The sequence below is a fragment of the Chrysemys picta genome, chromosome 16, assembly GCF_011386835.1.
Source record: "Chrysemys picta bellii isolate R12L10 chromosome 16, ASM1138683v2, whole genome shotgun sequence".
Classification (NCBI taxonomy): Eukaryota; Metazoa; Chordata; order Testudines; family Emydidae; genus Chrysemys; species Chrysemys picta.
Genome location: NC_088806.1, coordinates 6,116,580 through 6,136,138, shown reverse-complemented (window position 1 = coordinate 6,136,138; position 19,559 = coordinate 6,116,580). Strand labels below are relative to the sequence as shown.

Below are 19,559 nucleotides of genomic sequence, written 5' to 3'. Positions count from 1 at the left end.
ACAGATGGAGAAACTGAAGCTCCGAGAGCTGAAGTAATTTGCTCAAGTTTGCATGGAGAATTTGGGGCAAAACTGGGAACTTAACTCAGATTGTTTGAATTCTTGCCTCTTCCCTCATCCACAAGCCCAGTGTGTGTGTGTACAGCGTTGTTTTGGTCTGAGTGTTTGACTTGCATTGGCTTCCAAGGGAGGTTGTGGAATTTCCTTCACTGGAGGTTTTTAAGACCAGGTTAGAGATATACCAGTCTGGGAATGTCTAGGGATACTTGGTCCTGCCTCATCACAGGAGGCTTGAGTAGACTACCTCTCAAGATCCCTTCTATGCCATTGAAATAAGTCTGTTTTGTGCTGTGTCGTACTCTACGCTGAGCTGTTTTGCATGGTGTCATTTGGAAGTGTGATGCACCATGTTGTGTAGCATAGTTTTATGGTGAATTGTTTTGCCTCAGCTTGTTTGGTGCCTGTGTTCTGTTGGTTTGAGTTGAGCTCTTTCCATTGTGTGCTTTTGTCCTAGGGTGTGTTAGTTTGCATTGTGTTGCTTTCTTTTCCTTTTTATTGTCATTTTATGCTGTGGAGTGTAGTTTGTTTTTTTGTTATGTTGTGGTGGGTTTTTTTCTGCATGTTGTGTTTTTGTATGTATATATTGCATAGCATCATAGAAATGTAGGGCTGGACAGGACCTCAAGACGTCATCAAGTCCACCTCTCTCTGCTGAGGCAGGACCAAGTTTATGTAGATTATCTCTGACAGAGGTTTGTCCTACCTGTTCTTAAAAACTTCCAGGGAAAAAGATTCCAAAGCCACCCTTGTAAGACTATTCCAGAACTGAATTACTTTAGCTCTGGTGACACCACACAGATTTTAGCGGTGAGCAGCTCTGGAGAGAGGAGACCTCAGTGAGTGGACAGCTGTGTAAATAGACTAAAGCTGGGAGGAGAAACATTGACGTGTCCAAGGTCACCCAGGCTGCCGTGACAGAGCTAGAAAAATATTCCATTTCTAGTGCCACCGTACTGCTGTTTTGGGTACTGAAGGTCTCTGCCACACTGGTGTTTTAGGCATTGGTGAAAACCCTTAGTATAGACAAAATTTACACTAGGGCACTCTGATTGGCACTGGTGCACCATGTCCCAGTTTGAAGGTTTGGGGTTGGGGGGGACAGTGACCTTACTAAGGCCTGGGGCTGGCTGAACAGTGCAGCTGGTAACAGAAGGGCAGCAGTGAGTGCTGGAGGTATGAGCCAGAAGCACAGCCCCACAGGACTGGACACTGACTTCTCCTGACCCAGGACACACACCCCCAGCTGTGTGCAGGGACTGCAGCTGAGCTGCCCTGCCAAGACAGCCTGTGCATCCATGGACAAACCACCTCTTCCTGCAGCCTAATAGAATGGTGTCTGGGGACCTTTCCAAGCTGCGGGTGACGGAGCTCTGGAGTTACCGGGGTTTGTTCCTGGCTCTGTCACTGACCTGCTTGGTGACCTTAGGGAAGTCACAGACCCTCTCTGTTTTCCTCTTACCCATTGTCTACTTGGATTGTGATCTCTTTGGGGCAAGATGAGGTCTCATTGGTGCTTTGTATAACAGTACTAACTTACTGCACTATTAAATTTCATCCCACGGCTACCATGCTGAAACCCATCCCATTTCTTTGACTCCAGCTTTCAAGGTAGTGCAGATCTTCTTGGATGATATTCCTGTCCTCCTCCATATTGGCAATCCCTCCCAGCTTTGTGTCACACTCCCACTTTTTGTGCCAAGGTACTAAATGTTGAAGAAAATTGGTCCCAAGACTGATCTCTGAAGAACTCCACTAGTAACCTCCCTCCAGCCTGATAACTGACCATTCAGTATGACCCCTTGTAGTCTCCCCTGTAACCAATTCCTTATCGACCTTTCAGTTCTCATATTAATCCCCATCTTGTCCAATTTAACGAATAGTTTCCCATGTGGAACTGTATCAAATGCCTTACTGACATCCAGATAGATTTGAGCTACTGCATTTCCTTTGTCCAAAAATCTAGTTATCTTCTCACAGAAGGAGATCGGGTTTCTCTGGCACCATCTACCTTTTGTAACACCATGTTTTATTTATTTATAGTGCTGAAGGCTGGAAGGAACTGTTAGCAATAGGCTGAGAATGGCCATGTGGAGGTGGGTGCGGGGATGGGATGTTGGAGGTGTATCTGGGATTGTGTTTTGTAGGAGTCCATGTCTCTGCTCCCTGTGGCCGTGGTGCATTCTGTACCAAAGCAGCATGTCAGCAGAGCAGACACACACACCATAGCTCCATCTGGAACACGCAGCATTCACTGCCAGACGGGATGGGCGATTTTTCAGGGGCTCAGCTTGATATGCCTGGCTAGGGTATATTCAGTTGGACCGGGTTCTGGGGCTCTGATAGTTTGGGATATTCCTTTTTTGCATATTCAGTTCTTTCCCTTTATTGTTTTACCCCCACCTATGCCACTCTCTTCTTAACTTGCTTTGGTTATTTCACTTCCAGTTTTTAAATGGGATCTAATAATTGCAAAACTGAATGAAAGATAAAACTAACAGAACCATTTGAATTTTGGCACACAGTCACGTAGAACTATACCTAGTGAAGGTATGCTTTAATTACCTGGTTACCTATAGCATTTTCTGGTGGGGTGGATAAAGAAATGTCAAAGAGCCAAAAGCGATTTTAGGGCAAAAGGGCTCGTCAGGTGTTTGCTCTCTAGGAAATATGTCACAGCCAGGGCTTGCAGTCTTTCAGGAGTGGTGTGCTGGATTGTATTTAGGAATCTCAAAATAAAAGGTTAAGACGGCTGGTTCACAGTATCCAGTGAAATTTTGCAAACAATTATACAAATAGACCTTAACACTATTAAAACAACATGGTATTAATACTGATTCAAAACTGAAATTAAAATCACGAGCTAAACGCATGAGAAATGAACTGACACCTAATTTCCATTTCTTAATGCCTGAAATTTTGACACTTGCTCACACCATCTTTTTTTTAAAAGTGATGCACAGCACACAGTCAAGTTAATTAAGGAAAGCACACCAATTATTGACTGTTTTGTGTCGCACAGTGGTTCTTAAATTTTTGTACTGGTGAGCCCTTTCACATAGCTAGCCTCAGAGTGCAACCCCCCCCTTATAAATTAAAAACACTTCTTTATATATTTGACACCATTATAAATGCTGGAGGCAAAGCGGGGCCTGGGGTGGAGGCTGACAGCTCGTAGCCCCCCATGTAATAACCTCCTGACCCCCAGTTTGAGAACCCCTGGTGTTTGTAAGCATCTGATTAAGCATCTAATTAAAACTGTACCACTATAAATGGAAATGCATCAACACAGCTTAGCTCCAGTGTGTTTAAATGTGAATGAAAAGTTTATAAATTAAATACATGGCAGGATGGTAAACGGGAAAATTACACAGACATGCCTCTACCCAGTCCTGTTGATTTCTTCTCCCAACCCCTTCCCCTCCTCTCCCCCCCACCCCCATGAGTTCTGGCCTCTTGATCAACTCAGCTCCCAGTCCCACATCAGCTGTGCCCTCTCCCAGCCTAACCCATTTCTACTGCAGTTCTTCATCCCCCTCGTCAAGGCAGGGGGCTGGTGCTGAGTTACTGATTCTGGGAGAGAGGAGAGGCTGAGAGAGAGTTTGCTCCCCACACTCAGTAGGGCCATCTGGTAGCCTCCATGTTACCTCATCCTCCCCATGTGTCTCTGCTCATGTGTCAGAGTGTCACCTTCTGATCATAATGCCACTGGCCTCAGCAGAGCTCCAAGACAGGAGCTACCTCACGATGGGGTTACGGTACTGAGAGTAAAATACATCACAGGGAGGGTGTAATTATCTTCAAAGCAAGCATTACAGTCCAGGAAATGAAAGAATTCAAGTACTTCATTAAGGATTGGATTTTTATGAATAAATTGCAGTAAATGTTGATTTCACTGTACACACACACACAGATGAAAAAATATGTATATATGTAAAACACAGAAATGCTTCTGGAGGAAGTCTGAGTTTGATATAAGGATATTTACACTGTATATTTTGCATGTGACATTTACAATTTGTTTTTGAACAGTTATAGGATTTGGCTCTTTGACTCTCAACATTTACTGTACTTAAATAATTGTCTGACCATCCCCATAACTTCCCACAGCTCTGAACATTGAAATTGTAAACATTAAAAAAGGGCTTAAAAATAAATATCGATATAATCTATTGAAATGAACAGCAATCAGAATATGCTAGATGATGGAAATTCAAGCCTAAGGCCCCCACTTAATTCTGTCCTGTAGTGACACCAGGCAATTGCCAGAGGGCTACAAATAAGGCATTTTACTGTATAAAGTTCCAGATAAGATTATACCGACATGTGCATGCTGAGCGGCTTCTGGAATTTGGTTCAAAGAATTTACATGTTTCCCTGGCCTGTTCTTAAAAGTGCTGCTATAGAAAGTGGGAGGAGCAGAAACTCACTGCAGGATCTGTAGCAGAATCTCTTAGAACAGGGGTGGCCAGCCTGAGCCTGAGAAAGAGCCAGAATTTACCAATGTACATTGCCAAAGAGCCACAGTAATATGTCAGCTGCCCCCCATCAGCTCCCCCATCCTGCTACCAGCGCCTCCTGGCCACCGGCAGCCCTGCTGATCAGCGCCTCCCCCTCCCTCCTCGCACCTCCCGATCAGCTGTTTTGTGGCATGTAGGAGGCTCTGGGTAGGAGAGGGGAGGAGTGAGGGCACTGCAGGCTCAGGGGAGGGGGCGAGAAGGGGTGAAGTGGGGGCAGGGCCTGCAGCAGAGCCAGGGGTTGAGTAGTGAGCACCCCCCAGCACACTGGAAAGTTGGCACCAGCCGCGAAATCGGTGCCTATACATGGAACCGCATATTAACGTCTGAAGAGCCGCACATGGCGCCAGAGCCACAGGTTAGCCACCCCGTCTTATATATTTATAGCTCATTGGAAGAAGGACCGCGATTGGTGGGTGTCTAGGGATCTAACAACACACACACATATCATAGTTCTTAATGAATTCTCATTTTACAATTCCCATAACCCACTAATTATATCCCTGGCTCTCCCCGGGAGTCTGGGGAGGGAGTACTAGTAAACTCCTATGGCCAGTGTGGAACCTAAGACACAAGGATCTTTCAGTGGGTGACTCAAAGTCACCCACTTCACTGGATAAATCCCTAGTTGCTGGGCTCTGCAGAGGGGTGGGGAGGTGAATTCCATCCCCCATTCCTGGGCATGGACCCTCCCCCGCCCCACAATCCTCACCCCGTTCTCAGACACTACCCTAGCCTTCCCCTGCACTTGATGCTGCCAGAGCCATCTGCCATGGGACCTAGAGGGGGCAGAGGCCCAGCTCCAGAACTGCTACCCCTGCCCACAGCCATATGCTGTGCTGGACTTGCCCTGGTTTTCCAGTCTGCAGATGGGTCTAGCTGTCTGGGGACCCAGCCTGTGCACCCACCACACCCAAACTTCCTCACAGCACACATCTCTGGATGGGGAAGGACCATCTGGGGCTGGCTGCAGTCTGCCCTTGCTGCTGTGAGAGGAATGGGGTGATCCCTCATATAGGACACAAACATACCTAGGGGCAGAAGGGAAATGTAGTTTCTTCCAGGGGCTTGAAAATGTTTGGTTTAGAGTCCTGACCTCTCTTCCTGTTTGTCTCCTCCTGCCACTTTCAGATTTCTTGGAGAGACAAGGTGGGTGAGGTAATTTCTTTTAGGACCAATTAAAAATCCCTCTCTTTGATATCCTGGGACCAACATGGCTACAACAACTCTTTCCCCTTTGTACCCCCTCCCACTCTCACCTCCTCCTCAGCTGAGACTGTCCCATGTGATGGGAAAATAAGGGTTCAGTCCTGTCTCTGGATTGGGGTCTTGCCAGCACTAACAGGAGTGAAAGCCTGTGTGCATTAATGACAGCAGCAGCAGCTCTGGGACGCGGAGACATAGGGAGAAGAGATGGAAGTGAGCAGGTTATGTTTGTGCCGGGTGTGAGTTACTCATGTGGGAATTCTGCGCCACTGCATACACACAGAATTCACGTCCAGTGCAGAATTTCTTTTTTGTATGAAGAAGATACATTCTGCCCGAGAAGTGCTGCAGTTCTGCCTTTCACCCACCAGAGGCCCCTGTGGCACCAGAACAGCCATCAGTCAGCTGGGTTCATCTTGGTGGGAAATTGTTGCCCTGAGCTATACCCCAAATGGGAAGAGAGTTAGTGGGTGTGACTTGGGAGAGTCCTGAGACACAGCTGCCTCTGAGGGTGGGGACAGGGTGGTCATTCTCTACTCGCAAGAGGGTGTGGAAGGAGCACAGGAGGAGCAAATGTCCCCTGTGGAGACTGCACAGTCCCAGGTTACCCAGTACCAGCCGCTTCTTCCCCCACCATACCCCAAACCTCTTCACCCCTCCAACTATCAGCTGTCAGTCTTCCCTCGCTGCTACCCCTTCCCGACTGGCAGAGAACCTCTAAGCTCTATCCCCTTCTCTTTGCTTCTGAAAGTTGCCTTGCCCAGGGCTTTGCTGCCTGTGTGAATGGAGAGGATAACTTTCTGCCAATGGCCTTCAGGACAGGTGCTGAGTTCACTGCAGTGCCCCTCGTCCCCTCTCCATTTCCCTTCTCGGCGTGCTGTCTGGGACGCCCTGCTTCCTGCTCCCCAGACCACCCGTTATCTACTCCATGTGCCAGGCTGCTGGCAGCCCCCAGTGAGAGGCCATCCAGCCCATCAACTGGTGCCCAACTGCTGGGCCTCAGGCCTTCTGGGGTGCACCTCTGTGAGTCCAATTTCCTCCTGCCCCAGGAGTGCTACAGGGACATGTCATTCTAGTGTGTCAGGGCTCAACCTTCTGGTTGAGACCTCGAGGCATTTTCTTTTTCGCTCGGGGTACCAGGTGAAACAGCAAAAGAACCGACTGTCAGCAAACAAGGATAAATAAAGTAATGAAAGAAAAGAAGTAGGGGGGACTGTGGACAGATCCCATCAGGAGAAGGGCTCCTTTTACCTCTGGGGGCCCTGGGAGCATCTCTGTCCCCTTCAAAGTTTACTGGGTCTCTAGTGGAAGTTTCAGCCTGCTCCCCCTTTGAGCTCTGAGGATCCCCACCCTCCCTCAGTGAAGGCCAGATCCCCAAATGCTTCCAGCCCTCTCTTTGGGGCTGGAGATGCTCCACAGACAGTTCCCTTCCCAGGGTGGCCTCCCTCTCAGTAGAGTAGGTCTCGTCTGTTAACTCCTGCTTCAGTCCTGGCATGGTTTGCGGGTGTGGAGGGGCTGGGCCAGTCCAGACTAAATCAGCAGTGTAACCCCTTCTGTGCCAGCGTGGGGTTTATATAGCCCTTCACAGGCACCCAGACCCAGGGAATGGCCCCCTATCAGCCCCATGCCTGATGTGGTGGGGCGACCCACTGGCAGCATTGTCCTTGAAGATGCTGCTCCCACTCCCTCCCCTCCCCGTTTACTGCCACCACAATGCGTGTCACCTTCACTTCCTGAGGGGTGACCCCCAGAAGGTGTGTTTTGTTATCCCTTTCCCTACCCCCCCAGGATCCGTTGTGCACCCTATATCGCTCACCTCTGTCTCAGGATACAAGGAGGGTCATGGGGCGCAGGTCATTCTATGCTGGAGATTCATCATCACTGAAGGAGTGGCAGCCTTGACCGTCCTTGAAGGTTGCCAGGATGCTGATGTTCACTGGAGGGGAACTGGGGCTTGACTGAGTCCATAGACCATTTGGCCCATACGGTGTCACTGTAAAGCCTGCTCTGCATTGCTGCCAATTGCTGCTGGTGGCGTTGTGCCCGTAAGTCTCTGTAATGCTGTCTTCAGTGACTCGAGAGCACCAGCCTGAGGCAGACTGGTAAGAAGCAGGGAACAAACCCCAAATTGGCTGTGAGGTCTATATGTAGATTTCACCAACCAAGAATCCAGTGTAAACACTTCAGGCACTGTAACAGCATTAACATGGAATTACAGACAGCCCCTTTGGGTCATCCCATATATCTCACCAGGCAGGTGAGATTACCTTTGTGACAGATGGTCCCTTACACCAGGGGTTCTCAACCTTTTTCTTTCTGAGCCCTCCCCCCCCCCCCCCAACATGCTATAAAAACTCCATGGCCCATGTGGGCCTCAATAACTGGTTTGCTGCATACAAAAGCCAGGGCTGGTGTTAGGGGATAGCAAGCAGGGCAATTGCCTGGGGCCCCCATGCCACAGGGGCCCCCACAAAACTACATTGCTTAGGCTTTGGCTTCAGGCCCTGGTGGTGGGGCTCAGGGCCCTGCACTTCAGCCCCATGCGCTGGAACTTCAGCTTTCTGCCCTGGGCCTCGGCGAGTCTAATGCTGGTCTTGCTTGGCAGCCCACCTGGTAATTGCTCGTGGCCCCCCAGGGGTCCCCAGGCCCCTGGCTGAGAACCACTGCCTTACACTACAAATCACAGCAATGTTCAGGTTACTGCCAGTCCCAAAGAACCAGCCACTTCTTTAGGTCAATTGAATCTTAGATTTCCCAACAAAGACAACACTTGTAGCCAGTCCTGTAATAACCTGTATTAAGATTTATTTAAAAGGAAATGAGAATTGTTTAAAAAATTAAAGCAGGTTAAAGCAGATACAGACGAGTTACAGTCTTAAATTTCAAAAGGTAATACAAGCTTCTATAATAAGCAAGCCCTACATATTATTTAGGACTAACCCCAGCTAAGCAGCTGGGGATCTCTTACTTATGCCTAGAAACTTTGCCCCCCAGAGTCTAAGCAGCATACAGATAATCAGTTAGTTCTGTATGGGGTTTTTTTATCCCCTTCCTCCCATGTGCTCTTAGCTGCAAGCTCAGCTAATGGGAGGTCAAGAGCACAACAACAGTCTTTTGTCTTCTTTAACATCCCATAATAGTCTATCTGGTGTTGATGGACCTTTCCTGCCAGGCAGGATGTAATGCATTCTGTTGCCAATCAGCACTTCACCTAGGTCAAGTCTCTCTCCTGTCTGGTGATTTACATAGCCACAGAGGCTCACAATGCAACTAGTCAGATATTAATCCAGGCAGCAACTCAATAAAGCATTCAATAAAATCTAAACATATTCTAATAATTCTAATACCTTTTTTAACAATACTAACACAGGAAAGCCAGACTGATTCCAGCTATGCGTTTGTCCATGTTCAATTAAGACATGGGGGCTTTTGCAAGAGCTAACACCGCATCTGCCAGTGTCACAGGCAGGATGGGCAGGGATGGTGTCTTTAGCTAATGTGTGCCAGAAGCTGGGAATGGGTGACAGGGGATGGATCACTTGATGATTACCTGTTCTGTTCATTCCCTCTGAAGCACCTGGCATTGGCCACTGAGCTAGATGGACCACTGGTCTGATGCAGTGGGCCGTTCTTATGTTCACAGTCTCTATCAGGAGTATCTACTTATTTGGACTCACTGGGGAGCCACAGAAAGAAACCATGTGTGCTGAGGCAAGAAGGCCCAGTCTCAGAGCCCCCGGGGTCATGCTTGTCAAAAGCTAAAACTAGGCCCAGCCCATGAAAGGGGGCACTCCCAGGAAAGATTGTATAAAGTCTTTGAGAGCTTGCACTTTGCTGATTGGGGTGTCAGTTCCCCCCCACACACACTATATCCAAGGTAGGTTACCTCTTCTTGCCCAAGGTGACACTTTGCTGGGTTAGCTGTGAGGCCGGCTGCTCTAAGGGCTTGTAACACCCACACCAGATGGCATAGGTGGTCCTCCCAGTTGTTGCTGTAGACTACGATGTCATCTATATATGCTGCTGCATACTGGTCGTGGGGTTGTAAGACCTTATTCATCAAGCGCTGGAATGTAGCAGCAGCTCCGTGTAGCCTGAATGGCAGGATTATAAATTGGAAGAGGCTGAAGGGTGTTGGAAAGGCTGTCTTCTCCCAGGAGTTTGGTGTGAGGGGGATCTGCCAGTATCCCTTGGTTAGATCTATGGTTGACAAGTACCTCGCTCCCCTGAGCCATTCCAGCAGTTCGTCCACCCGCGGTATCGGGTATGCGTCGAAGTGGGAGATGGCATTGACCTTTCGGAAGTCAATGCAAAACTGGGTAGTCCCATCTGGCTTTGGGGCTAGGACGATGGGGCTGCGCCACTCACTCGTCGATTCTTCCACGATCCCCATCTCCAGCATTGTCTCTAGCTCCTGTCGGACCGAATCCCACATTTTCCGGGGCAACGGTCGGTGGTTGTCTCTCACCTTCTGACCGGGGGTGGTGGTGATGTGATGACTCAGAGTCATTCATCCTGGGCGGGCGGCTAAGACATCAGGGAATTCCTCCACCAGTTGTTGTAGTTGTTCTCGCTGTACGGAGGTGAGGCCCGACCCTAGCCTCACCGGTCTTGGGTCTGGTGGGTCCCCTACTAGGGGCCTGAGTTCCGATTCTGGGGTGGACAGGCTGAGTCACATGGTAGCTAGGCATCTCCCTCCGTTGCCCCGGTAGTTGGACCTCGTAATCCACTGGCCCAACTCCCGAGAACTCGCATCTCCTGGGCTTCCCAATCCTCCTTCAGGAGGTCCAAGATCCCCATGGGCTGCCTCCCGTACAGGAGTTCAAAGGGTGAGAACCCCGTCGAGGCCTGGGGTACCGCCCTTATGGCGAACAACAGGGCTGGCAACAGAGTATCCCAATGCATAGGGTCCTCCTCCATGAATTTTCTTAGCATAGATTTTAGGGTGCCATTGAAACATTCCACAAGGCCAAAACTGACATCCGGAGCGTTCATATGTGGAGGAGGTGACACAGTTCGGGTATCAGTTTGGAGGACACATTCGTGCCCTGGTCTGTCAGGATTTCCGCCGGTATCCCGACCCTAGCAAAAATCTTCACTAGTTCATTAGCAATTGCCGGCGCTGGCGCCTTTTTAGGGGAACGGCTTCAGGGTAGCGTGTCGCGTAGTCCACGATCACTAGGATGAAGCGATTCCTTGTCTTGCTTCTTTCAAGGGGGCCGACTAGGTCCAGCCCAATCCGCTCGAAGGGTACACCAACTACCGGCATGGGTACCAGGGGTGCCTTGGCTACCCCTTTCGGTCCCGCCAGCTGGCATTCTGGGAAAGACGTGCAATAGTCCCGAACCTCTCGGGGTATGCCCGGCTAGAAGAACCGGCGAGCCACCCTCTGTAGGATCTTCTCCCGCCCTAGGTGTCCTGCCCAGGGGTTTGTAGGAGGCCTTGCCGCAGCCTCCAGGGAACCAATAGCTGGCAGAACATCTCCTGGGTTTGGGGTTCCTGGGCTATCCGATATAGGTGATCCCACCATATCTCAAAGCGGGGGCCCTGTGGGGGTCGCAGATTCGGGTCTCCATTGGGGTCCGGTGGTGGCTTGTTCCCAGGCTCTACTTAGGGTCGGGTCCTCCCTCTGCTCCTGTACAAAGTCCACGTCCCGCTCCAGTTCTGCCTGGACATCTTCCACCAAACGGGGCCTGGCTGTGGGACGAGTCGCGGCGGTCTCCTCTGTTGCCGAGGTCCCTTCTCCAGGGTCAATCCTTGGCATGTGTCCGAGCAGCCCCGCTCTCGGAGGCCTAAGCCCGTCCATTCGTGGGTCTGGCAGTTGGTACTTCTGGAGAACCTCCCTGAAGCCTGGCCAGTCTCGCCCCAGTACCACCAGGTAGGCTAACCTGGGGGCCACTCCCACCTGGAGGCCTCCTCCTGGCAACATACTTCTAGCTTCACCCAGGCCACGGGGTTAGGCGGATGTCCCCATGTACACATTGTAAATGGATCAGGGGGCCTGAGAGATGGAGGTCTGGGACCAGCCCCTCCCATATGAGGGTCTGACTACACCCCGAGTTCATGAGGGCATTCGTGAAGGTCCCCTCGACCCGGACAGGGACCACCAGCTTTCCTGTTCCTCTCTTCTGGGCCCTTCATCCTGCGACCCAGGCTTGTCCATAGTTGCAGTCCATAAATGGGCAATCCTGATGAAAATGCCCTTCCTGTCCGCACTCCCAGCCCCCCTCGGGCCTCGGCGGGTCCTGGGCCTCCGCCCAGGGGGCTCCCTTGCTCTCAGGGTTGTTGGTCCCTTCAGATCGGTGCCCGGGAGGCCTTGGCTCTGGGTTCAGGGAGTTTTGGAGGTGTGCAGCAGGCGCCTGTCGACGGTTCCTGTGGTTCCGACCCTTGGGGATTCCCTTTTCCTAGCCCACCCTTTCAACCGGAATTTCCTGCTACCCAGGTCGGCACCTCGGCCCCCTCAGCGGACAAGTAGTCCTCCATCATGGCCACCACCGCTGACAAGGTCGCTGGTCGATGCCGACGTACCCAGGCCCTTCCTCACGGGGGCAGGATCTGAGTGAACTGTTCCAGTGCCACCATCTCCGCTACTTGTGGCCCCGTCAAGCCTTCGAGGTTCAACCATTTCCAACAATGGTCTCGGATGCACTGGGCCACTGCCCAGGGCCAGGCCCAAGCGGGGTACTGTTCCTTGCAGAGGCTTTGACGATAGGTCTCTGGGCTAATACCGGAATGGTCCCATATGGCCGCCTTCACTCTGGGGTACTCTAGGGCCTCCCGGGGATAGAGGCTACGATAGGTGGCCTGGGTCTGTCCTATCAGATAGGGGGCTAGTAGGGTGGTCCAATGTACTGGGGGCCACCTGGCAGCAGTCGCTACCCATTCGAACGTCACTAAGAAAGCCTCTGGGTCGTCTTCTGGCCCCATCTTAGTGAGGCATACCAGCAGTTCCCCCAAAATCTCCCTGGGTCCGGTCCCCGCAGGTATGGCAGCTGCGGCTCCCGCTGGGCGTAACAACGTGGCCATCTGCTGCACCACGCGCTCTTGTTGTGTCTGCTGCTGAACTGCTAATTCCTGGAGGAGCTGCTGCTGGTGCTTTTGGTGCTGGGTTCTCAGCAGCTGCTGCTGGCTGGCCATCTGCTGCATCATCTGCACCACCTGCTGCTGCTGTTGGGCTGCCTGCTCCTGCTGCTTTTCCAGCATCCACTTTAGGACCTTCTCCGTCTCCGTCATGAGGCTTGGCAGGGTTCCCCCGGTTTAACTTCCTTATGCTGGACCTTTCAACAGGCCCCTGGTTACAGGGCAGCACGGCCTAGTGGCTGGAGTCCATAGAGTTGCCCCTGTTACAGGGTAGCACGGCCTAGTGGCTGGAGTCCATAGAGTTGCCCCTGGTTACAGGGTAGCACGGCCTAGTGGCCGGAGTCCATAGAGTTGCCCCTGGTTACATTGCTGTAGGGCCTTGCCACTGGCTCAGCGGGGAGATCCTACTAAAACATGCTGAGGCTTACCGGCGGCAAGGTACCAGTCCGTCACCCCTCCCGGGTAGCTTCCTACCATCTTGAGAGTTGGGGTCTCCCATGAATCTCCAGAATCTCCATGGGTCTCTGGGTCCATCGCCCCCTCAGGCTCCTCCCGCAGTAGGGGTTCATGCTAGCAGGGGAAGCTTCAGTTCCCAGCAACGTCAAGGGTGGTGGCTGGTCCTCCAGAGGAGCTTCCCAGTTAGGTACTTCCCCTGCAGCCACAAGCCCAGACTGAGCTGAGTTCCCTCCTTTTATATGCCCAGAGCATTTGGAGCATGCCCAGTACGAGCAGGGTGGGACTTCTGCCACCAGAGCTACTGGTCTGATGCTGCCGGGGCTAATGCAGGGCGGGGCTGCCCTGTCACAGTCATGTTTTCTAGACCTTTAATCATTTTTGTTGCTCTTCTCTGGACTTTCTCCAATTTGTCCACATCTTTCCTGAAATGTGGTGCCCAGAACTGGACCCACTATTCCAGTTGAGACCTAATCAGCGCGGAGTAGAGTGGAAGAATTACTTCTTGTGTCTTGCTTATAATACTCCTGCTAAGACATCCCAGAATTATACTTGCTTTTTTTGCAATAGTGTAACACTGTTGACTCATATTTAGCTTGTTATCCACTATGACCCCCAGATCCCTTTCCGCAGCACTCCTTCCTAGGCAGTCATTTCCCATTTTGTATGTCTGCAACTGATTGTTCCTTCCTAAGTGAAGTACTTTGATTTGTCCTTATTGAATTTCATCCTATATACTTCAGACCATTTCTCCAGTTTGTCCAGATCATTTTGAATTTCAATTCTATCCTCCAAAGCAGTTGCAGCCCCTCCCAGTTTGGTATCATCCGCAAACTTGATAAGTGTAACAGAGAGACTCTGCTACTGGGAGGGTTTCACCATGTCTCAGAGGGTTACACCCTGGTGGGAGGTGGCTAGGCCTGTACTGGAATAAGGTCACTCTGTGCTTCACAGTATGGCAGAACCTAGAATGTCCATTAGCAGGGGAAAATCCTGGGGGGAATCGACATGTGAAATGGACAAAAACCCCGTATGAATTCTCTCAAATTGCCCTTCTCGCCCTGGCAGGCTACAGAATAACATCCACGTTTTGCTCCAGATCATCCCATCCTCCCAAGGGGAAGGAAATGGCTGCAATGGAGCTGGCTCAGGTAAGGGATTATCAGGGAGCCAGTGGTGGGTTCTGCTTGGAGGGAGAGGAGCGGTAAATGCATAGGACGGTGGGAGCTGCTAAAGGTGGTGGGAGGCAGGAAATATCTCGGGTGGAGAAAGGGAGGGGACGGGATGTGACAAACCTGCTGAGACTTGTGTAATATAGGGTGTGATGGGTTGTCACCCCAGGGTGCAGACTGGGGGGCTTCTGGGAACTGCTGTGCCCTCTAATCCTCAAGCTCGGCTGGCCCTTTTCACACTGCTTTGCTGGAGATTTAGTCTTGTTATCACCCAACAGGACAGCAGGTGGCGCCATGCATCCAACTAAGCTACCCGAGTGCTTTACCTAAGCCACTCAAGGACAGATAGAAGACAACAGCCAGTTTCCCAGCGTTAAGTGGTAACAAACAGATCAAAGCAGATAAATAACCAAAAACTCAAACCAAGCCTAACATACTAGATGGGTAGAATTTGAATTAGCAATTTCTCACCCTGACTGATGATAGAAGCAGTCCACCAAGTTTCCATACACAAGTTAGAAATCCCTTTACCCTGGGATCAACACTTCCCCTAGTTCAGTCTTTGTTCCTCAGGTGCTTCCAGGAGTTCTCTTGTCTGGGGAATGAGGCGAAGAGATGATGACACCAGTAGCGTAGGTAGCGGGGTGCAGGGGAAGCAGCCGCTTCCCCCGCCTTTCCAAAAGCGTCTGGAGGAGCAGGGGGGCGTGGCATGTGGCCTGCATCCCAGTCGCCGCGGCCGGAGGAGCGAGTCCATCTAAATGCATATTTGCCATTGCCCCTTCATCAGTCCTCTTGGGAATCACTGATTGTTTCCGAAGTGTATTAAAGCCTTCCTTAAAAGCTTACCTCTTAGTTATCAGGTCATGTCAGTTTGTAGCCCCAAAAGACCCCCCTCAGTCAGTTCAAACTCAGCTGTTTCTCCCCAAAAAGTCTGTCTTCAGTTTTCTCAAAGAGGTAAAATCAGTCCCTGCCCCGTTCTTCATGGGGCAAAGCTTCAAAAGACGGAGATCTGCATAACCAGCTTTAGGATCTGGCATTCATCACCCCTTAGTGAGACCAGATTGCACAGGAAATCCATCCCTCAACCCTTCCCGGTATCATCTGGCCCATCTCAGCATCATAGTCGGTGAAGTATTCATGCTTTCAAGGGCTGGCTCAAATATACAGATAACAGTCATAACTAGGACCAGTGTTTGCTGGCAAAGAAAACAGAGTAATTGACAAATATGAGAAATATATAATCCTTTACAACATGAAAGTGCATTGGGGGAAGGGGACAGGAGCCAGCTGTGTGAGGGAGGTGGGGCCCAGACACTGTGCATTGAGAGCCTAGAGCCAGCTGTGTGCTGGGGATACTGGGCATGAACCAGCTGTGTGCAGGGGAGAGGTGCTGTGGACACAGCCGAGAGCCGGTGCGAGCGCCGTCCGCTCCTCAGCATGATGAGGGAGCCTGATGTCCCACTGCCAGGTGCCCCTCCTACCCAGGGGAAGCTCCACGGTGGTTTTGCTGAGCCCAGACTTCTATGAGGAGGGAAGAAATTGGCAGCAAGTCTCAACCGCAGCGAGCCTCTGCCCTACACTCTGCGGAGGAGTCAGGTGTCTTTGGGCAGAAATCTGGGGGGTTGCGACCCTGCATGCCCCACCCACCCTCTGATCAGAAATTCCAGATATGAAGGGTGATTCCAGAAATGAAGAATAGTTTTGGGGAAAAAATGCAGTAATAGGAGCAATTTCTGGAAAACAATGGCCCTAGTCATAACATTAAATATGACAATCTCAAGATGTATGCCTGTGTTCATCAGATCTGTCACTCTGCCTTCACATAGTTCACTCTGCTGGTGGGTTCTACCCCTTCCCCCATTCTGTGTCTGTCTTGTCTATTTAGACTGTAAATTCTTCAGGGCATGGGGCATCTACTATTCTCGGTTTATACCTTGCCTAGCACAATGGGGACCTACTGTTAGTTGGCCCTTAGGCACTATGGTAATGCTTATGATTTATAATAATAATAACTCTCCTGCCACTTTGAGCCAAGGAAGCTGTCCTTGGGATGTTACTGCTTAAAAAAACAAATGGAGATATACCTATCTCATAGAGCTGGAAGGTCATTGAGTCCAGTCCCCTCCCTTCACTAGCAGGACCAGGTACTGATTTTGCCCCAGATCCCTAAGAGGCCCCCTCAAGGATTGAACCCTGGGTTTAGCAGGCCAATGCTCAAACCACTGAGCTATCCCTCCCCCACTGAGCTGGGGTTAAAACCATGGACTATTCTTTGTGACAAGTATCCCACACATTCCACTGACCTCCCTTGTTTTCTTTGCCTGGGGTAGGGTTTCCAGTTTCCAAACCTGATGTGATCTCGCAGCTGGAACGAGGGGAAGAGCCGTGGGTCCCAGACCTCCATGGCGCTGAGAAAAAAGTGCTCCTGAAAGCTGCCTGCACAGGTGAGGAATTGGTTAAACCAAGTCAAAAACTGTCCGTGAATACAGGAAACATTTGGGATGCCCTACAAAGACCTTGTGAGCTCTCCAAGTTCAAGATTGTTCCCTGCAGATGTGGAATCATTAGGCAGATGTCACTCATGGCTCCCCTCTACCCTGACTGACAACTGGCAGCAGGTCCTTCCCCTATCTCACTTTCCCCTGAGAGTTATGGTGCAATGAGGACCCAGAACTGATCCCTTCCTCTCTGTCCTCTGGGGAAAGGTTTGGGGATAATCAGCTCCTGATAGGTTTGATCTCTCCTGCACATATTTTGGTTTGTTCATCCCTTTTTCCGTTCCCCTCTCTGAGATTTCCTTTCTCTCCGGTGCAGGCAGTGACCTATGTCTGGATTCTCTCTGTCTCCCATCAGGTGTTGGGATGGTGAGTGAGAACGAGGAGAAAACCCACCAGGAAGATACTGAGCAAGTATTACCCCATGGGATGTTATCAGGAAGATTGAAAGGGAATGATTCCAGGAGTTGTGCACTCCCAGAAAAACCAAAAGCCTGTGAGAGTCAGCGCAGGCCAGCAGAAAACTTCAGTAGCCACTCAGACCTTATTACACACAAGAGAATCAACTTGGAAGAGACACACTACACATGCCATGAGTGCAGGAAAAGCTTCAATCAGAGCTCTGCGCTTCTCACACATCAGAGAATCCACCCGGGTGAGAAACCTTACAGATGCTCTGAGTGTGGGAAACACTTCAGTAAGAGCTCAAACCTTATCAGACATAGGAGAATCCACACGGGTGAGAAACCTTATGGATGCCAGGAGTGCGGGAAAAGCTTTAGTCTGCACTCCTACGTTATCAGACATAGGAGAATTCACACAGGAGAGAAACCCTACACGTGCTTTGAGTGCGGGAAACGCTTCAATCAGAGCTCACACCTTGTCAGACATCGGAGAATGCACACAGGTGAGAAACCTTATGGATGCTCTGAGTTTGGGAAAAGCTTCAATCAGAGCTCAAGCCTTATTATACATCAGAAGATCCACATAGGAGAAAAGCCCTACACATGCTCTGAGTTTGGGAAATGCTTCATTGATAGTTCAAAGCTCGTCGTACATCAGAGAATTCATACAGAAGAGATGCCCTATATGTGATCTGAGTGTGGGAAAAGCTTTAGTCGGCACTCAGTCCTTATCTCACATTGCAGAATCCACACAGGAGAGAAACTCTGCACATGCTCTGAGTGTGGGAAATGCTTCAGTTATAGCTCAACCTTCATCTCACATCAGCAAATCCACGCAGAAGAGACGCCCTACACATGCTCTGAGTGTGGGAAAAGCTTCGGTTATAGCTAATACCTTACCACAGATCAGAGAATCCACATGGATGAGAAACCTTATGGATGCTCTGAGTGTGGGAAAAACTTCAATCAGAGCTCAAGCCTTATTAAACATCAGAAAATCCACATGAGAGAGAACTATAATAAATGCCTTGACTAGGGCTGGCCAAAGATTTTTTTTTTAATCACATTTGCTAATTCTCACATAGTGATCTTTGCACCATCTTCACCGTGGTCTCTCCGCACCCCAGATGAGTTGCCTGATTCTGCCTTTTGCTGCTCACCCTTCTTTGGGGTCAGTCCTGTGAACTTTTCTATCAACTTCTTTCCTTTTGAGTTGTAGGAGCATGTGACCCTCCTGCCAGGAATGTTCATCAGCTCTAGGTGGGGGAGAGAGGAAAATATGCTGCCTGTAGAATTCTAAATTGAGTAAATAGGTGTATGACTCATGCATGGCTTGTGTGACAGTCAGATGAGCTCCTTTGAAAGGAGAGCGTATAATGTTGCTATTCAGGAACCCACGGGTGAAGGGAGAACAGAGCTGTGGGAGGGGAGAAGAAGGAGGGAGGAGATAATTCTGGGGTGCCAGAATATGGGGAGGGTGTATGCAGGGTTAGAACTAAGAACCATCAGGGAGGGATGAGGTAGTGAGAGACAAGGAGAGAATACAAGAAGCTGCCAAGGTAACGGGAGGTGGTAACGACTGAGAGTAATGGGAAGAAGGGGAGAGGAGTGTGGAGTAAGGGCACCCCAGGTAGTGGGCTGGGTGGGTCAGTGGGAGGGAGGAGAGGTTTGGGGATCTAGAGCTGCGGGGCATCACAGACCTTTAACCCCGAATCCCTACCGAAGCCTTGTTACTTTAGAGCCTACACGCCAGTACTATTTCTGTTCAGTTTCACTTCATTATACATTTTCCCCCTAAATATTATTATTTCAACTCTTGACCTCCATCTCCCATTCATTACCCCCTCCCCATATAACTTCCCCATCTCTATGCACAGCGACCCTGGCCACCGACCCTGAATCCGTGCTGCATTCCTCCCTCCCATAGCAGGGCCGCTACCCGGGCACAAATGGGCACTTTATTGATGATGTCACAGGGTGGTAGTATAGCCTGTACAATTTTTACACCTATAAGATTATGTATTCCGAAGGCCTTCACACCAGTTGGGCTTATCTCGATATGCCGATCCAGTCTGTTCCCCAGTGTTTCCCAGCTCTGATGACGCAGAGCATTTACCCCATGTCCCCCTTCCCCGCTCTGATGCCGCAGAGCCTTGCCTGTATCCCTGTTCTGGT

The 19,559-nt window shown here is 50.4% G+C and overlaps 1 protein-coding gene across 4 annotated transcripts in view; it reads left to right on the top strand.

Moving 5' to 3' along the window:
- The window catches only part of LOC101944793 (zinc finger protein 3-like), a 439,596-nt gene extending 420,395 nt beyond the window's left edge, over positions 1-19,201 (top strand). Inside the window, exons 2-4 of one of the 4 annotated variants that reach the window (XM_065570019.1) lie at positions 14,382-14,464; positions 16,816-16,929; positions 17,300-19,201. In XM_065570019.1, the coding sequence (XP_065426091.1) occupies positions 14,382-14,464; positions 16,816-16,929; positions 17,300-18,075 (973 nt within the window). In that variant the 3' untranslated portion in view covers positions 18,076-19,201. The remainder of the gene's footprint in view (positions 1-14,381; positions 14,465-16,815; positions 16,930-17,299) is intronic. The other 3 variants (XM_065570020.1, XM_065570023.1, XM_065570021.1) reach the window with 3 other exon arrangements.
- The last annotated feature ends 358 nt before the right edge of the window (positions 19,202-19,559 follow it).